This window comes from Salvia hispanica, chromosome 6, assembly GCF_029641045.1.
Source record: "Salvia hispanica isolate PSC_SH4W2 chromosome 6, Shi_PSC_v1, whole genome shotgun sequence".
Taxonomy (NCBI): Eukaryota; Viridiplantae; Streptophyta; class Magnoliopsida; order Lamiales; family Lamiaceae; genus Salvia; species Salvia hispanica.
Window position 1 is genome coordinate 36,870,355 of NC_142697.1, and position 14,992 is coordinate 36,885,346.

The following is a 14,992-nucleotide window of genomic DNA, read 5'->3' on the forward strand; positions in this document are numbered from 1 at the left end:
TCTTTAGGATAGATTAAGTATATATTATTGCCAAAGTAATAATAGGGTTTGCTGGGATTAAGTGCTCAATATATTGCCAAGTTTTACATATTCTTATTGGCAAGGTAATACTTTAGAACTTCAGATTTTCAACTCACATCACAAAGTCACGCTTGGAAGTAACACATTCCTGTGCTATTCACTCAACATAATCAAAATCATGCATGTTATTGTGTCATTCAAACCAATCTCAAGCTTTCCAAAATCAAGAATCATATTTGAATATACAATGAGAAAATTATTGAAATAAGGTACAAATGAATTACCAAGCTAAGACATAAAGTTAAGCAACAATACAAGCCTCACAAGACCAGCTCATGCTAGATTATAAAGAACTAGATAATACTAGCAAAAATCTGCTCATGACCCATGAGCATAAGATTTTAGAAATTCAAAAATACAAAAGTGTGGCTTCTTTTTTGGTTATTTTCACTTGTTTTTATTAAGATATGAATTCGTACAATGGTTTTCCATATACCACCACTATGATGTGAGCCTCAAACTTATTGATTTCTTTGGGGAGCATCTTGCCAACTGAATTGCGCCTCATCCTCCCGTTATTTTCCCGGTTGAAGGTTGACGCTTTTCACAGTGTCGACAAGCCGGTCCCAACTTTCCGGCCAACTATGTCCCCCAAGATCGTAGTTGATTGTTTAGTACGAGAGTTACATTGGTAGACATAATCTTATGGTATGCTAATGAAACAGATGATGCTTATTCTAGACATGAGTGTCCCCCCTCATTAAAATTTGTCCAAGACATGGATTATCTACCCCATCACCACTTTCTCACCTATTTATCTTTCCTTGCCCAACCAATCCCCATCTTATCCACGATAACTTCAACCATTAACTACATCCATCCAAACAAAAACACAAGCTCCATTTACATCACAATAAAATCCCAAAAATAATAAAATTTGTGGGGCTGCATCTACTAGTGCAACGCCACAACAAGGCGTTGAACTGGGCTCACGTATTAGATATTAAACTGATATCAATAGGTACTAATTCCCATTAGTTCCCTCAATATGTGACAACTCATGAACTTCATTTCATTAAAAAAAATAAGTCTCTCTCTCGTAGAACTTGTCCGAATCTTGAAACATGCTACAGCATTTTGCAGCACAGGAAATGCTCTGCGCCAAACACCGTGACGTGCCCAGCGACAACGGGTCACGTGTCGTGCTGCGATGTACAAGGGAGAGGTGGAGTTTTGTAGCAATATGGGGATGCAAGAATGCAAGAATCTCACACATCTCTTACCCCTTAATACAAATACTGATATGTGTTGCTGAATTTAGAGCCCATCACCTGTCCTTTTCCTTGCAATTTTGTCCAAACACAATACATGTTGAGAATGTCAGAATTTCACAACTACTACCTTTATCATTGGTCATGGGATAAAGCCCCCCTTGTCTTCCTTTTGTCCCCTCCACTATTTTTCTCATATATACTTCCTTCCATTTTTTACTTTCATTTCATATTTCCTTTCATTTTTTATTTTAATTCTAGTTTTCTATATGGATTCAAGCTACCTTCTAAATCATGCAGCCCTTTCCTCCTATCTTGGAAAAGAAGATTCTAGCATCATCGATTTGGGGCTGAGCTTGCGCATTGTGCAGCCCGATCCTGCTTGCTACTCTCAGCATTCCCATGGTACTGCATTAATTTCGTATTTTGATTTACGTCTATTTTGAGTATTTATAGTGTTTAATCATTTTTCGTGTCTCCAATTTTTAATATTTGATTTATGTCTAGTTCGCATGATTTATATGTGCATCAACTTAAGAATTCGACGAGCTGACTCATCATTATATCCGTGCAACGAGAGATAAATTAAACTTTTTCCGTAAAAATTGAGATTTTAAACATTAATTAGTTGTGGACATTTTTAGACAACTCTCTAAGTTGAGACATAATTACAAAACCATTATATTGAAAATGTGGGTGATTAAATGTAGAGAATTACGAGATGTTGGTGGAGTGGCCGAAAAAGAGTGAGGATTTGCAGTCAAAGGAAAATTGTGAGGAGGAATGTGAAGGGATTGAAAGCAAACAGAGATGGAGTTATGTGAAGGTTAATATGGATGGAGTGGTGGTTGGGAGGAAAGTTTGCCTTCTCCACAACATGGACTATTTTACCCTCGCCCTTCAACTCGAAGACATGTTTGGTACGTTACGTTTTCACCAAATAAATGTAAGAGAGACGAGAGAATAAAGTATGAGATACGTTGTGTTGTTTAATCTACAGGGAAACAATCCATGTCTGGATTGAGGCTGTTTCAATCAGACTCGCCGTTTTCGTTGTTTTATAAGGATAAAAATGAGCAGTGGAGGAAGGTTGGAGATGTTCCATGGAAGTAAGAAAATTATTTCTGATATATAAATGAATTAATTATGTTTTTGAAGTGTTAATTAATGTGTGTGGTTGAACAGGGAGTTCGTGGAGGGGGTGAAGAGGCTGAGAATTGCATGCAAGGATGAAACAACTCGCCTTTCTTCTTCTTCATCTTCATCTCCATTCTTCAACACTCTCTGACTTGATTAAACTATGCTGTAATATTCACTAAAGTGCTGTACTACTAATTATCTAATGCCAACTCTTGCCATTGATGACTATGGAGTTTAGATTTACCACGGTCTTCATTTAATTTTTTTATGATTTATCTCCATTTCGCGTTTTATATATTTATGATATGGCCATCCTTTGTAGTTATGAATATTGTGGAGTAGTATCTGTTTTAAGAGCTAAGGAAATGAATTTATCCTTTGTTTCGGGTATATAAACTGGTGTGGGAACATATATGAACTCTTTCATGGAAAGCGGTGTAAATCGAGTTCTTTTGGAATCGCTGATCAATCCTATTTTCGATATGAGCATTTGACATTTTAATCTGATTTTGACCATTATTAGTATATCACACAAGTGAGAAAGAAAGAACCGACTCTAATTTGTTCAGTGATAGTGTAATTCAGTCTCTCAATCTTATTTAACTTAGGTATACACAGTTCAATTTTTAGATGCAATTAAAACATTAAAGACTAGTCCATGAATGATAACTAGACGATATCACAACTTTAATAGATAAGACTCTTCTCCTCTCTTCAATAGGTTGAGATTTCAAGTAATGAATAGGTGAATAGGGAATTAAAAGTTACTCCTATTATTGGTATCTTTTTTTAAAAAAATGTACTATGAAATTTGCTAAAAACTATTGAGATATTTAAAAATTATCCAACTTGTGTTATGAATACGAACGTCCGATCCTAAGAGCTGGCTATAAATAGGACTGTTTAGGGACTAGGAAAGCAACTGGCCTAGTTTATCGTACTTATGTTATCGCTCATATGATTGCATAGAAATTATTGAGGCTTGAATTTGCATAGAAATAATTGAGGCTGCATTTAAAACAACTATATATAACAATTTCAGTAAGATTTTTACAGTCGAGACACAAAATTCCTCAGTAAAAAAATTGTTAAATACTACTACTAGTTATTTCAACTGAAAAGGGTAGGAGTCTAATCAAAACATTTAGTGATTTATACGAGTTATACTAGCATTTTTAGCATAGTAGCGATTGCGAATTATATTTTTATTATCACCTCTTGCTCACACTTTATTGGTTCAGGTTTTTATTAAGTACTCATCTTTTACACAGTGCATCATTTTATTCACTTTTATAAATATGCAATATATATGCTTCCTGTCACGACCACAACTCCCTAGTGCTAGTGAGCGTAGCTATTTCGCGACTAAACAATTCTCAATAATCAAGGGACAACATAAAAAGGATGACATCACTTAAATCAATAGTATCAAAGGCATATGGGTACATAGTCAAAACGTGTTCAGAGTATCAAGACTAAGTTCATAGCTTTCTAGCACATAATTCTAGATTTGCAGCGGAAGAGTCCAAGACAAAATAGCACGTATGAAGACATGCTACTTTGGGCTACCTAACTACTTATTTAAAATGCTTGTCCCAACACCTTCGCCTGCTCGTCCACGTTCAACCTGCACATTTGAAAATAAGATGCAGGGCTGAGTATTTGATATACTCAGTGGGCACATTGCCAAAAATAGTTCTATCTTTAATTGTCAATGCCACAGTTTAGTGATCACGGGGTTTTACTTAAAAGACCCGAGTCACTAAAATACTTTTCCTTTAGTAAAGATTTGATTGCGCAATCACATAACATAGATATACCATATCTGAAACTGATGTGAACCGGGAATGTGGCCACATTCCACGACGGTCACTGGACCGGCCAACTCCTTTGTTAGCTCACGGTCCCCTTATGTGTACACTAGTCCGAGTAGGGTTTGCGGCCCTACTGGGACCCGAATTCGATTTAACTTAAATTGGCATAGCCAAGCAGATAGGTAATCATAAAACAAAACATGGCATGACAACATACTTGAGCAAAGATTCACATTTTCATACTGAAATCACGTTTTGAAAGAAATGCCCACCTCAAAAGCTAAAGCTCCTTCCGAAAATTTCCTTAACTTGGTCTTAGATGACGTTCGAAGACGTCCCTTTAGGAAATAAAATGATACTTAATTAGATTTTGAGATATCCATTAAGTTTAAACATGAATGCATCCTAAGTGCGTGATCATTTTATTCCTTTTTCCTTAATTCATAAGAAGTCCTTGAGCACTAAATAAATCTTGCGATTTAGTTTGGTGTGGAGGTCTACCAATTATTCGTTTAACGAAAGAGCGTTACCTCCTATATATTTTATTCAAGCACTAAAATAGACTCGAGGTCTATTCATCGTTAGCGCAAAAAATTCTGAAACAAAAAGTATTTATTCGTGCACTTAACTTAAGGTCCGGAAAATTAGACTTATCCTCGTGACAATAAATATCGGCCATTATTTAAATCCCTACATAGGAGAGTCCATGATTTAATTAAATTCTTAGTCCATTCATTAATTTGTTGGTGGCCCAATCCAAAATAAATAAGAGGCCCAAAACAAAGAAAAAGGGGAGAAGCCCAATTTCTCCCTAACCCATAACCATCGACATCTCTCTCTCACTCCTTCACTCTCTCAACCGAAACCCTAAGCGGGAGAAGTGTGGCGGCGCCTCCTCGTCGCCCGTCGCTAGGAGCTCCGGCCGGCGCCTCCCTTGCGTCGCCGGAGGTTCCGATGTCCTTCCTCACAAACCCTCGGCTTAATCTCTTCTTAGAACAAAAATCCCCAATTTCAAAACACGTCCGACCTTAATTTCTTCGCCGCCTCACCCGTCGCCGCCATCTCGTCACCAACGCCGCCATCCCGTCACCGCCACCTCGCGGCCGCCCTTATTCCCGGCTGCCCGACGAGCAGGGCTGCCGCCCGCTGCGTCGTTCAGCGCCGCTCAGCCATCTCCGTCTTTCCCCTCTTCTCCGGCGACTCGCCGCTGCCTTCTTCACCTCAGGAGCTTAGGCTCGCCGTGGAGTTCCCGCGGCTGCCCTCGCCTCTAGCTTCAGCGAGTAGTGCCGCCTCGCAGCCCTCCGTCACCGTCCAGATCGGGCAACCCAAGTGCAAATCGTAAAGCTAAGTCCTTTCACCCCTTTTGTTTATTAGTATTTTGATCAAAACTTGGGCAGTAGCAATGTTGGAAACGTTTTGATTGTTGTGATTTGAGGTTGTGATCTTGGATATATACTTTAGTTTACTGGAAAGAGATTGATCTTGAAAAGGTTATAGTTTGCTACTGAAAATTAGCATGAGGGCAGCCTATTGTGCTCTTGTTCCATTTATGAGTTAAAGTTCTTCAAAGGCTACTACTGCTATGAGATTTCTCTAGCAAATTCTACATCCTTGAGCTAGCATGATGTTCTAAACAAGGGCAGAGAGTGTGCTTGTGTTACTTTGATTGTGCTTCCTAAGTTGTGGTGCCTCTATATGATGATATGTAAAGCTATTGGGGAAGGAAGATGGAGGTGTATTACCTCTGGAAAAATCGAAGGAATGGCTGTCTTTGCTGCCGTTCACCTTGTTCCACCCTCTACTCTCGGTTTGTGCTGAAATTTTGAAGTGTGTGTGAAAGGGAGTTGAATGTGGTGTGGAGGGAAATTTATAGGCAGATTGGTGTACTTGTGAGCCTTAAATGATGCTGCTGAAACTCTTGTTTCTATCCAGCAGCATATCTCTCTTTTCTTGATCTTTTGCAGCAACTTTAACTGAAACTTGGTGGTATACTAAGGGTATATTGCAGCAACAATCCTTTTTGCTGGTTCTTCACCACCCCTTTTATTTAATTAAACTTGGTGTTTTGTCTATGCATAAGTACTCTTGCATTAATACACTTTGTTTGATTTTTGCAGGTACAAGCGAGAGAATGCAGGGGCTGTAAGCTGCTGGCTGTTTTAGTACTTTTGAGGGTGGAGAGTTTTTGTTCTCACATAGTTATTGTCACGAAAAGGGGTATTAGGGAGCCAACTTTGCCATCCTCAAATTCCCTTTTGTTCCCCTTGCATTTAATACACTTGTTTATCTTTTGCAGGAGAAAGAGACAACTTGGCTGCCACCCAACTGTCCCGAGAAGTAGGCTCGCTGCCCTGGCTCAACGGGCTGACCGGGTAGGGTCGCGGTGGTGTGCGAGGGTCGCGGTGGTGTGCGACTTGGGCTCGAAAAAAAGAGGCCCAAAGTGTAGTAAAAGAGCCGACTTTAGTTTCTTAGCCTTTTAGCCCATACTTGTATATTTTGTACTAGCATTCAAATTTCCTTTTTCTTAAACTCTTAACTCACATGTACTTAATTATGTAAGCTAAAGTGTAGTTCGGCAAGTAGTTGAACTTTCTTAGTTAGGAAAAGAACTCTTCATATTCTTCCTCGCTAGTTATGTATCAAAAAAAAAATATGGAATTGCTTTGGTTCGTTCCGACTCTCACTACTTTTTACTTCGCAACTAATCGACACTTAAGTAAACACAAAGCGACGAGTTCTTATTTATTTCAACGTAACAAGAGAGGACGTTACATTTCTAGTTCCTCATTACTATATCGAAAACAAAATACTGGTGCGGGTATTACATTCTACCCTCCTTAACAAAAATTTCGTCCCGAAATTTTGCTTATGTTACCCAAAAAGCTCTGGGTACTTTTTCTTCATCTTGTCTTCCAGTTCCCACGTAGCTTCCTCGTGACCATGATGCTTCCATAAAACTTTCACTGTTACAATAGACTTATTCCTCAATTCCTTGACCTTCCTATCCAAGATTGCTTCTGGCTTCTCTTCATAGCTTAAGTCTGGTTCCAAATCCATTTCCTCCTGGTGGACTATGTGTTTTGGGTCGAACACATATTTCCTCAATTGAGACACGTGAAAAACATTGTGCACGTTCCCGAAACTCAGTGGGAGTGCCAATCTATACGCCACAGGACCCACTTCTTCTAGAATTTCGTAGGGTCCGATGAAACGTGGTCTTAGCTTGCCCTTGACGCCGAATCTCGAAATCCCTTTAGACGGAGATACCTTTAGAAAAACTTTGTCTCCCGCCTTAAACTGCAGGTCGGTTCGGCGAGCATCCGCGTAAGACTTCTGCCTGTCTTGAGCTTCCTTGATTCTCTCACGGATCTGGCGGACGATCTCTATCATTTCATCTACAGAATCCGGTCCAAGCGTCTTTCTCTCACCGACCTCATCCCAGTAAAGTGGTGATCTACATTTCCTCCCATACAGTGCTTCATATGGGGCCATGTTTATAGTCGCCTGATAACTGTTATTGTAAGCAAACTCTATAAGTGGCAATACTGGCTCCCATTTTCCTCCGCGGTCGAGCACTACGGCCCTCAACATATCTTCTAAGGTTTGGATTGTCCTCTCAGACTGCCCATCAGTCTGTGGATGGAATGCCGTACTGAAATTCAACCTGGTGCCTAGCTCTTGCTGCAGGCTTATCCAAAACTTAGAAGTAAATTTCGGGTCACGGTCTGATGTGATCGTCACCGGTATTCCATGTAACCGTATGATCTCTTGCACATAGATCTGAGCTAACTTGTCCGATCCGTAAGTGATACGAACTGGTACAAAGTGGGCGCTCTTGGTGAGGCGATCTATAATCACCCAAATAGCTGTATTTCCCCGTTGGGACTTTGGCAATCCTGTCACGAAATCCATTGCAATGTGCTCCCATTTCCACTCGGGAATTTCCAGGGGTTGCAATTTCCCATAGGGTCGTTGATGTAGAGCCTTCACTTGTTGACATGCTAGGCACCTTTCTACAAACGACGCTATGCTCCTCTTCATGCCATCCCACCAAAAATGCTTCTTCATATCTTGATACATTTTCGTACCTCCTGGGTGGGCGGTGTAGGGTGTCTCATGTGCTTCACTCATGATCTCATTTCTGAGAGCCTCGTCATTGGGCACACATAATCTTCCTTCAAAAGTGAGGGCGTTATCCGCTTCTTCGCGGTAACTCACCTCTTTTCCCGTCCTCACTTTAAGTCGAATTTTAAGGGATGATGGCACCCTGACATGCTCTAATATCTAAATAAAATCAAGTACATACCGGCCATAAATTTTGAATTGAAAGGTATGCCAGAAAAATAGAATAAGAAATCTCCATAAGGTTATAAAACTGCATAGGTAATACTCCTTCCGTCCGCGATTAGGAGTCCCGGTCACTTTTGCACACCCATTTTAAAAAAATCATAAAAAAATACTCCCTCCGTCCCCCATTAAGAGTCACACTTTTCCATTTCGGTCCGTCCCCAATTAAGAGTCGCACTTCATTTTTACCATAAATAGTAAGTAGGTCCCACATTCCACTAACTCAATTTACTCACATTTTATTATAAAACCAATATAAAAAAATGGGTCCCACATTCCACTAACTTTTTCAACCAACTTTTCTTTATATTTTTTAAAACCCGTGCCCGGTCAAAGAGTGACTCCTAATAGGGGACGGATTGAGTAGTAGTTAAAGTTGAGAAATGATAAAGTAAGAGAGAGAATAATGTTGACAGTAGTCTTAACAACATTATTCTCTCTTTTACTTTATCATTTCTCCACTTTAACTATTTTTTTATCATTTTTATAAAATGATTGAGCAAAAGTGACCGGGACTCCTAATCGCGGACGAAGGGAGTATTATGCTTCTGGAACACTTAGAATAATTAATTAGATTGATTGACCCTGAGTAAACATAGGAACAAATTACAGCACATCATGAAAAAGAAAACACACCAAAATTCTCAAGCCATGCCAAACAAGAGAACTAACATTGACTTAATTGGCAAATAATAAATCAACTACTGTTAGAAGAATCCCTAAACCCAAATTGCCTCTTTGACCATTGTTCAACAACTTGTCCATCTTAATTTCCATGATTGGCGGATGGATGAGGATGCCTACTGTTATAATCTGTATGACCAAAGAAATATGAGCACGATTGGAGAATACCTACTGACCTACTCCTTTATACACTTGTCCTCAATACTGTCAAATATCATAAATCAAGAAAAATTTTGGATTTACTATAATCATCCCAATTAGAACCGTGTAGTACTAGGTCTGCTCGGGTCAGTTCCGTTATACGCAAAAAGTCCGGCCCTTTTCAAGCATAGTCTTGGCCGGAGGCGAGCCTAGCCGGGCATGGCATGACCCTATCTCAGATTGACACTTTTTATTTCAAATTTATCACTTGTGATTTAGTGAAGTTCGGACTTGTCAACGAGTTGAAGTGACTAACGGTCATATGATCTAGAATCAAGCTTGGATGCTGTGATGTCCCCACCAATCCCATAATTATCAGCGCCTACGGATATTTAATGATTTTTTGTCACATAATCAACAATTTTCACCACCACAAAGTAGAATACATCTCCAATACCAAAACAATGCAATAATTTAATCAGATTCGTATGTTACAAATGAATAATTTCACCAATGCAGCATCGCACAACCAAAATACCAAAAAAATAACAATAAAACAAATACGCCGCTTAACTCACAAACCAACACGGCCAATTTTGCTAAACCGGCTCGAACGAACTTTTAATCACGGGAAAGTGGGAGTCTCTTTCCAAAGCATCGAAAACATGCCTCATTGAAGGCCTCCTGTCAGGGCTACAATGTGTGCACAACACTGCAATCTTCAGCACACCAATCATCTCTTCCTCTTCTCTTCTACCACCATTTTCTTGAATTAAATGCAAATCCAATATTTCTGAGAGAGGCCTCTTCTCTTCAATGCATAGCTGCACCCAATTCACAAGATCCACCACTGATCTCCCAGTCACAACTTCCAACAGTATCATCCCATACGAGAAGACGTCCCATTTTTGGGACGCCTTCACCACCTTCGCGGCCTCAGGAGCCCGATAGGAGGCTGCAGGAGAGGCCCAAGTTGGGACAACCTCCGAAGACACATAGCTCCCCTGCCTTTGGTGGTGGTGGTGGTGCTTCTCCGTACCCACCCCACCGGCTATGTGAGCAAGGTGGCCGAGGCCAAAATCAGAGATCTTCGCCTCCATCTTGTGGTCGAGTAGTATGCTTGATGGCTTTAGATCACCGTGGACATATTTCTTGGGACTGCATTCATGTAGATAAACTAGGCCTTTTGCAACTCCTCTCATGATCTTCAATCTCATACACCATGGAAGAGGATTGTTCCCTGCAAAATAGCAAGAAACCAAGTAAGAGATCGAAACTACAACAATCAAGAACGCATTTTTATGAGGCTAACTCACCATGGATGGCTGCAGTGAGATTCCCATTTGGTAAGAAGTCATAGATGAGTAACTTCTCATCAACTGACCAATAATAAGCTCGAAGAGTTACTAAATTTGGATGTCGTAGCTTTGCAATTGCTTCAACTTCACTTTGGAATTCCTTAAACCTCTGTGAGCCTCCTTCCCCTAGCCTTCTAACAGCCAAGGTAAGGCCATCATCAAGCACAACTTTGTACACAATCCCGATCCCGGTCTTGCCAAGAACGAATGCAGACGCCTTCAAAAGCTCGTCCAGGTCAAAAACCACCTCTGCATCCAAATGCACTAGATCATACTTCTCTGCATTTTCAGATAAAGAGTCTGACTCTTCCCCCAGGAAGCATGAACACTGCTTCCTACCTCCACCCCCCTTCTCACCGCCATTAGCCCGGTCTCTCCTCATCTTCGCATATCTCGTGTAACAATAAGAGAGTAAAAATCCTATCACACAAATGCCAACAGCATCACTCACAACAATGGCAGCTACAGTTGCTTTACTCAGCCCCTTCTCTCCATCAACTTTCCCAACACTCTCCCCATCTTGGACAGGGTAGTTATAGGGAAAGTATGGCAATGAGGAGGGCGGATTCGCCTCATTACTCGAAGAACAAGGGTTCTTGAGAGGAGGGCCACAGAGACCAGGATTCCCAACAAATGCAGTTGGCCCTCTATTCACCAAAGCACCATTTTGTGGAACTGGACCAGTTAAATTGTTGTATGTTAGATCAATGTAAACTTTCTCAGGCAGATTTCCAAGACTAGCCGGAATCGAACCGTTGAACAGATTATGAGACAAATCAACGGTTCCTATCAAATTAGACAAAGACCCTAAATCATCAGGAATCACACCACCAAATGCATTATAAGAAAGATAAAGCTTCTCCAACAAAACCAAGTTCCCCCCAATCCCAAAAGGCAAAACCCCACTAAAATTATTATGACTGAAATCAAGATACCTCAACCTCTTGCACTGAAGCAACGCCAACGGAAACGACCCACTTAACAAATTGTTCGAAAAATCTAAACTTTGAAGTGATACAAGGTTTCCAACCTCAAAAGGGAGAGGCCCAGAAAAGGAATTCCCATAAAGAACCAAACTTTGCAGAGCAGGAGCGTTAAAGAGATGAGAGGGCAAGGCCCCATGAAGCCTATTGCTCCTCAAGTTGAGATGGCGGAGCTCGGAGAGAGAGCCGAGAGAGGGAGAGAGAGAACCAGAGAGTTTCTTGTTGGGAATGCTAATGGAAACAACTCTGTGTTGTTTGCATGTGATGCCATTCCATGAGCATGGGGTTTGGTCGGAATAATTCCAGTTGGTGAGTGAGCTTTGAGGGTCTGAATCAATGGATTGCTTGAATGAAAACAGAGCTATGCCTTCATCGTTTAAAGAAGTCACTACAACAATATTGGTGCAGTGAAGCAAGATTGAGAGGACGAGAGAGAGTAGAGCTAACATTTGCAAGAAAATGAGGGATGCAACCGTTGGAGATGCAGCTGAGAGTGGGGGAGATAAGAGGTTTATGGAGATTGGTTTTCACTTTTCTTTTGAGTTGTTAATTGGCGCAATCACCGAGAATAAAACAAGAGTATATCATGAAATAGAAGTGAGCCTATATTTGTGGATACGGAAATTGGACTGTACCGTTATATGTCAGTCCTCGGAAACATTAGCTTAGATTCCTCCTCTACTTTTAAGTTTAAGAAATTTTAAAACAAAAATGATTGAAATTTTTTCTGAGTACAAATAGTCTAATTTTTCTATTTTGGGTGTCCAGAAAAATAGTTTAATTTTTTAAAATGAAAATGTTTCTCTTTCATATTTATCTACTCCCTCCGTTTCTTCATAGTTGAGGCGAAACTTTTCGACACGGAGTTTTAGAAATGAATATTGAATGTGTTAAATAAATAGATAAAAAAGTAAGAGAGAGGAAAATATAGAGAGAATAAAGTATAAAGTGAATAAAGTAGAGAGAATTAAGTAAGATAGAGGAAAAAGTTACCATATAAGGAAACGATTCAACTATGAAGAAACTTCCCGAAATAGTAAAATGACTCAACTATGAAGAAATGGAGGGAATACTTTTTATTTCCTTTCATATTTATCCATATTTCTCATTTCTCTCCTACTTTACTCCTGTTCTTTTCCTTCTTTATTATACTTTATAATTTCTCATTGAGACGTATGTTATCTATCAATGAGCCTATTTCTTTTTGGATGAATAGAATATTAGTGGAATATAAAGTTCATCTATTGAAAATAATAGTTATAGTAAAATGAGATATTAACTATGTAAATTTTTTTATTTATATGTTACTGGTATTTTTTTTTACCTGGGCAAATATCACTTTATGTTAGTAACATTCCAAACTGCCAACATAAATACTTTTGTCATTTTTAAATAATATGGCACATAGCAATGTCCTTTTATGCTCTAATATTTACAAAGTGTTGTGTTGTTTTGTTTTGCGCCTTATCCTTTTAAGTCATGTTATTTAAAATGTTTCAGGGTTTGGATAATGTACACTGGATTTTTATAGTACTACAAAATTGATAATCCACATAAATTTCCAAACTTTGTTTAATGTGTGAAATGTCATAAATTTGCAATGGTGGATGGGGTAAAGAATGTATACAGACGAATATTTCATTTTCAATTCTTAATTAGGTGTGTTGTTGAAGTTTATAGATTATTGACTTGCGACTTAATGTAAATGTTGGAAATGTTAAAAAATATATTGAAGAGTGAATTACATTTTTAGGTCCTATATTGAATATTTGTGGTCCCTATACTTGCAATCATTTGCAGTTCACATATTATATCAATTGCTCGTTTTAGGTGCTTTTTCACTTTTTGACCAAATTTTCGTACAAAAATGCCCCCAAAAGACTAAGAGCATCCGCAATGGTGCTTAGGCCAGCCATTCTCTCCCCTGCCACGTCAGCAACACTAAAAAATCCACCTGCTACATCAGATTTAGGCCAGCCATTGGCCAGCCGCAATAAAAATAAGTCAAAATATACTACATTTACGGAATTAAAATTACGATTAAAATACGGAATTAAATTTACGACACATATACGGGAAAAATAATCCATTCCATTAAAAAAAAAGTACAAAGATTTTAAAAAAAAAAAAGTACATGATTTTTTTTTTAAAAAAAAGGGCTTCAACACACGAGCCCCGCCACTCTCTACTCCTCATCGCCGCCGCCGCTGCCGCCACCCGTGGTATCTGAGCCCACGTCGGAACCCCCTAGCCGTGCCCTCGCGATCTCCAAATCAACACGCATGCTCTCGAGCATCTCGTGAAGAAACATCTTCTCCGTGGGGTCAGTGGCGTTCTTCCACTCTTGGAAGACCTTGTACATCTGAGCCCGCGTTTGGTTACGCGAATGAAGAGTGTACTCGAGTGGGGCGGGTGGGAGGGCGGAGGACTGGACCTCGCGGGGCGATAGGGGGGATCCGCCCCTCGCAGCCCGCTGCGCCCGCTTCTGTCCAATCGGGCGGGGGCGACCAGTAAATGAAGGAGGGGATGGAAACTCCTATGCATCCGGGGGGAGGTCGTGGGATCCGCCACTGCTGCCGCTGTAGTCGCCGCTATAGTTCAGTCGCTGCTTCTTCGGCCACCCAGCGTCGCACCCGCCCGGAACTTCTCGGAGTCCTTCAACAACAAGAAGCACTCCCAGAAGGTGAACTCCTTATACTTCCCCTCCAAGGGGAACTGACTCGCGACTATCCTCCGGGCGTCGCCTCATTCTGCCCACTTCTGAGCTGACGGAGGGCGTTGGCGTACAAATTCGCAAAACGGCCCACCGCGGCCCTAGTGCGCTCCCACCCCTTCCGGACCTCCTCGTTGCTGAAGTCCTTCCCGTGCGGGCAGTGCCTCCTATAGGCATCTCTGATCTTCGACCACATGTTGACGACCCGCTGGTTGTTCGCAACCAGCGGATCGTCGCACACCTCCAACCACCCCTTGGCCACCCCGGCGTACTCATCCTCCGTCCACTTCCTCCGGCCAGGGGCAGCGGGCTGCGATGACTCGCCGACCGCCTTGCCCTTCCCCTTCCCCCTCGTCTTCTTCTTCGGCGCGGCCCGCGTCGCTGGAACGGGAGTATCATCTTCCCCGAGATCGATCCCCATAACGTGCAATGACAGAAGGTCATCGCCAGAGAACTGCGTCTCCACTGGGGTCGACGTGTGAGACGAAGCCGTCAAAAAATCAAGCGAGGGCCGATATAC

At 40.8% G+C, this 14,992-nt stretch overlaps 1 protein-coding gene, 1 long non-coding RNA gene and 1 pseudogene across 3 annotated transcripts; 2 read left to right on the forward strand and 1 right to left on the reverse strand.

Annotated features, from left to right (window-relative positions):
* The first annotated feature begins 1,513 nt into the window (after window positions 1-1,513).
* LOC125203310 (auxin-responsive protein IAA32-like) lies at window positions 1,514-2,675 on the forward strand. The gene is made up of 4 exons (XM_048101626.2): window positions 1,514-1,697; window positions 2,003-2,212; window positions 2,293-2,401; window positions 2,478-2,675. Exons 1-4 carry the CDS (start codon window positions 1,562-1,564, stop codon window positions 2,578-2,580), a joined length of 558 nt encoding a protein of 185 aa, XP_047957583.1. The 5' UTR covers window positions 1,514-1,561; the 3' UTR covers window positions 2,581-2,675.
* A 2,418-nt stretch (window positions 2,676-5,093) lies between these two features.
* On the forward strand, window positions 5,094-6,929 carry LOC125204788 (uncharacterized). Its single transcript, XR_016132622.1, has 2 exons — window positions 5,094-6,463; window positions 6,543-6,929. It is a non-coding gene; the product is annotated as an uncharacterized LOC125204788 (long non-coding RNA).
* A 2,943-nt stretch (window positions 6,930-9,872) lies between these two features.
* Window positions 9,873-12,345, reverse strand: LOC125204470 (receptor protein kinase-like protein ZAR1; annotated as a pseudogene). Its single transcript, XR_016132445.1, has 2 exons — window positions 10,735-12,345; window positions 9,873-10,658 (listed from the first exon to the last, which is right to left on the reverse strand). The product of XR_016132445.1 is annotated as a receptor protein kinase-like protein ZAR1 (transcript).
* Window positions 12,346-14,992: the final 2,647 nt, after the last annotated feature.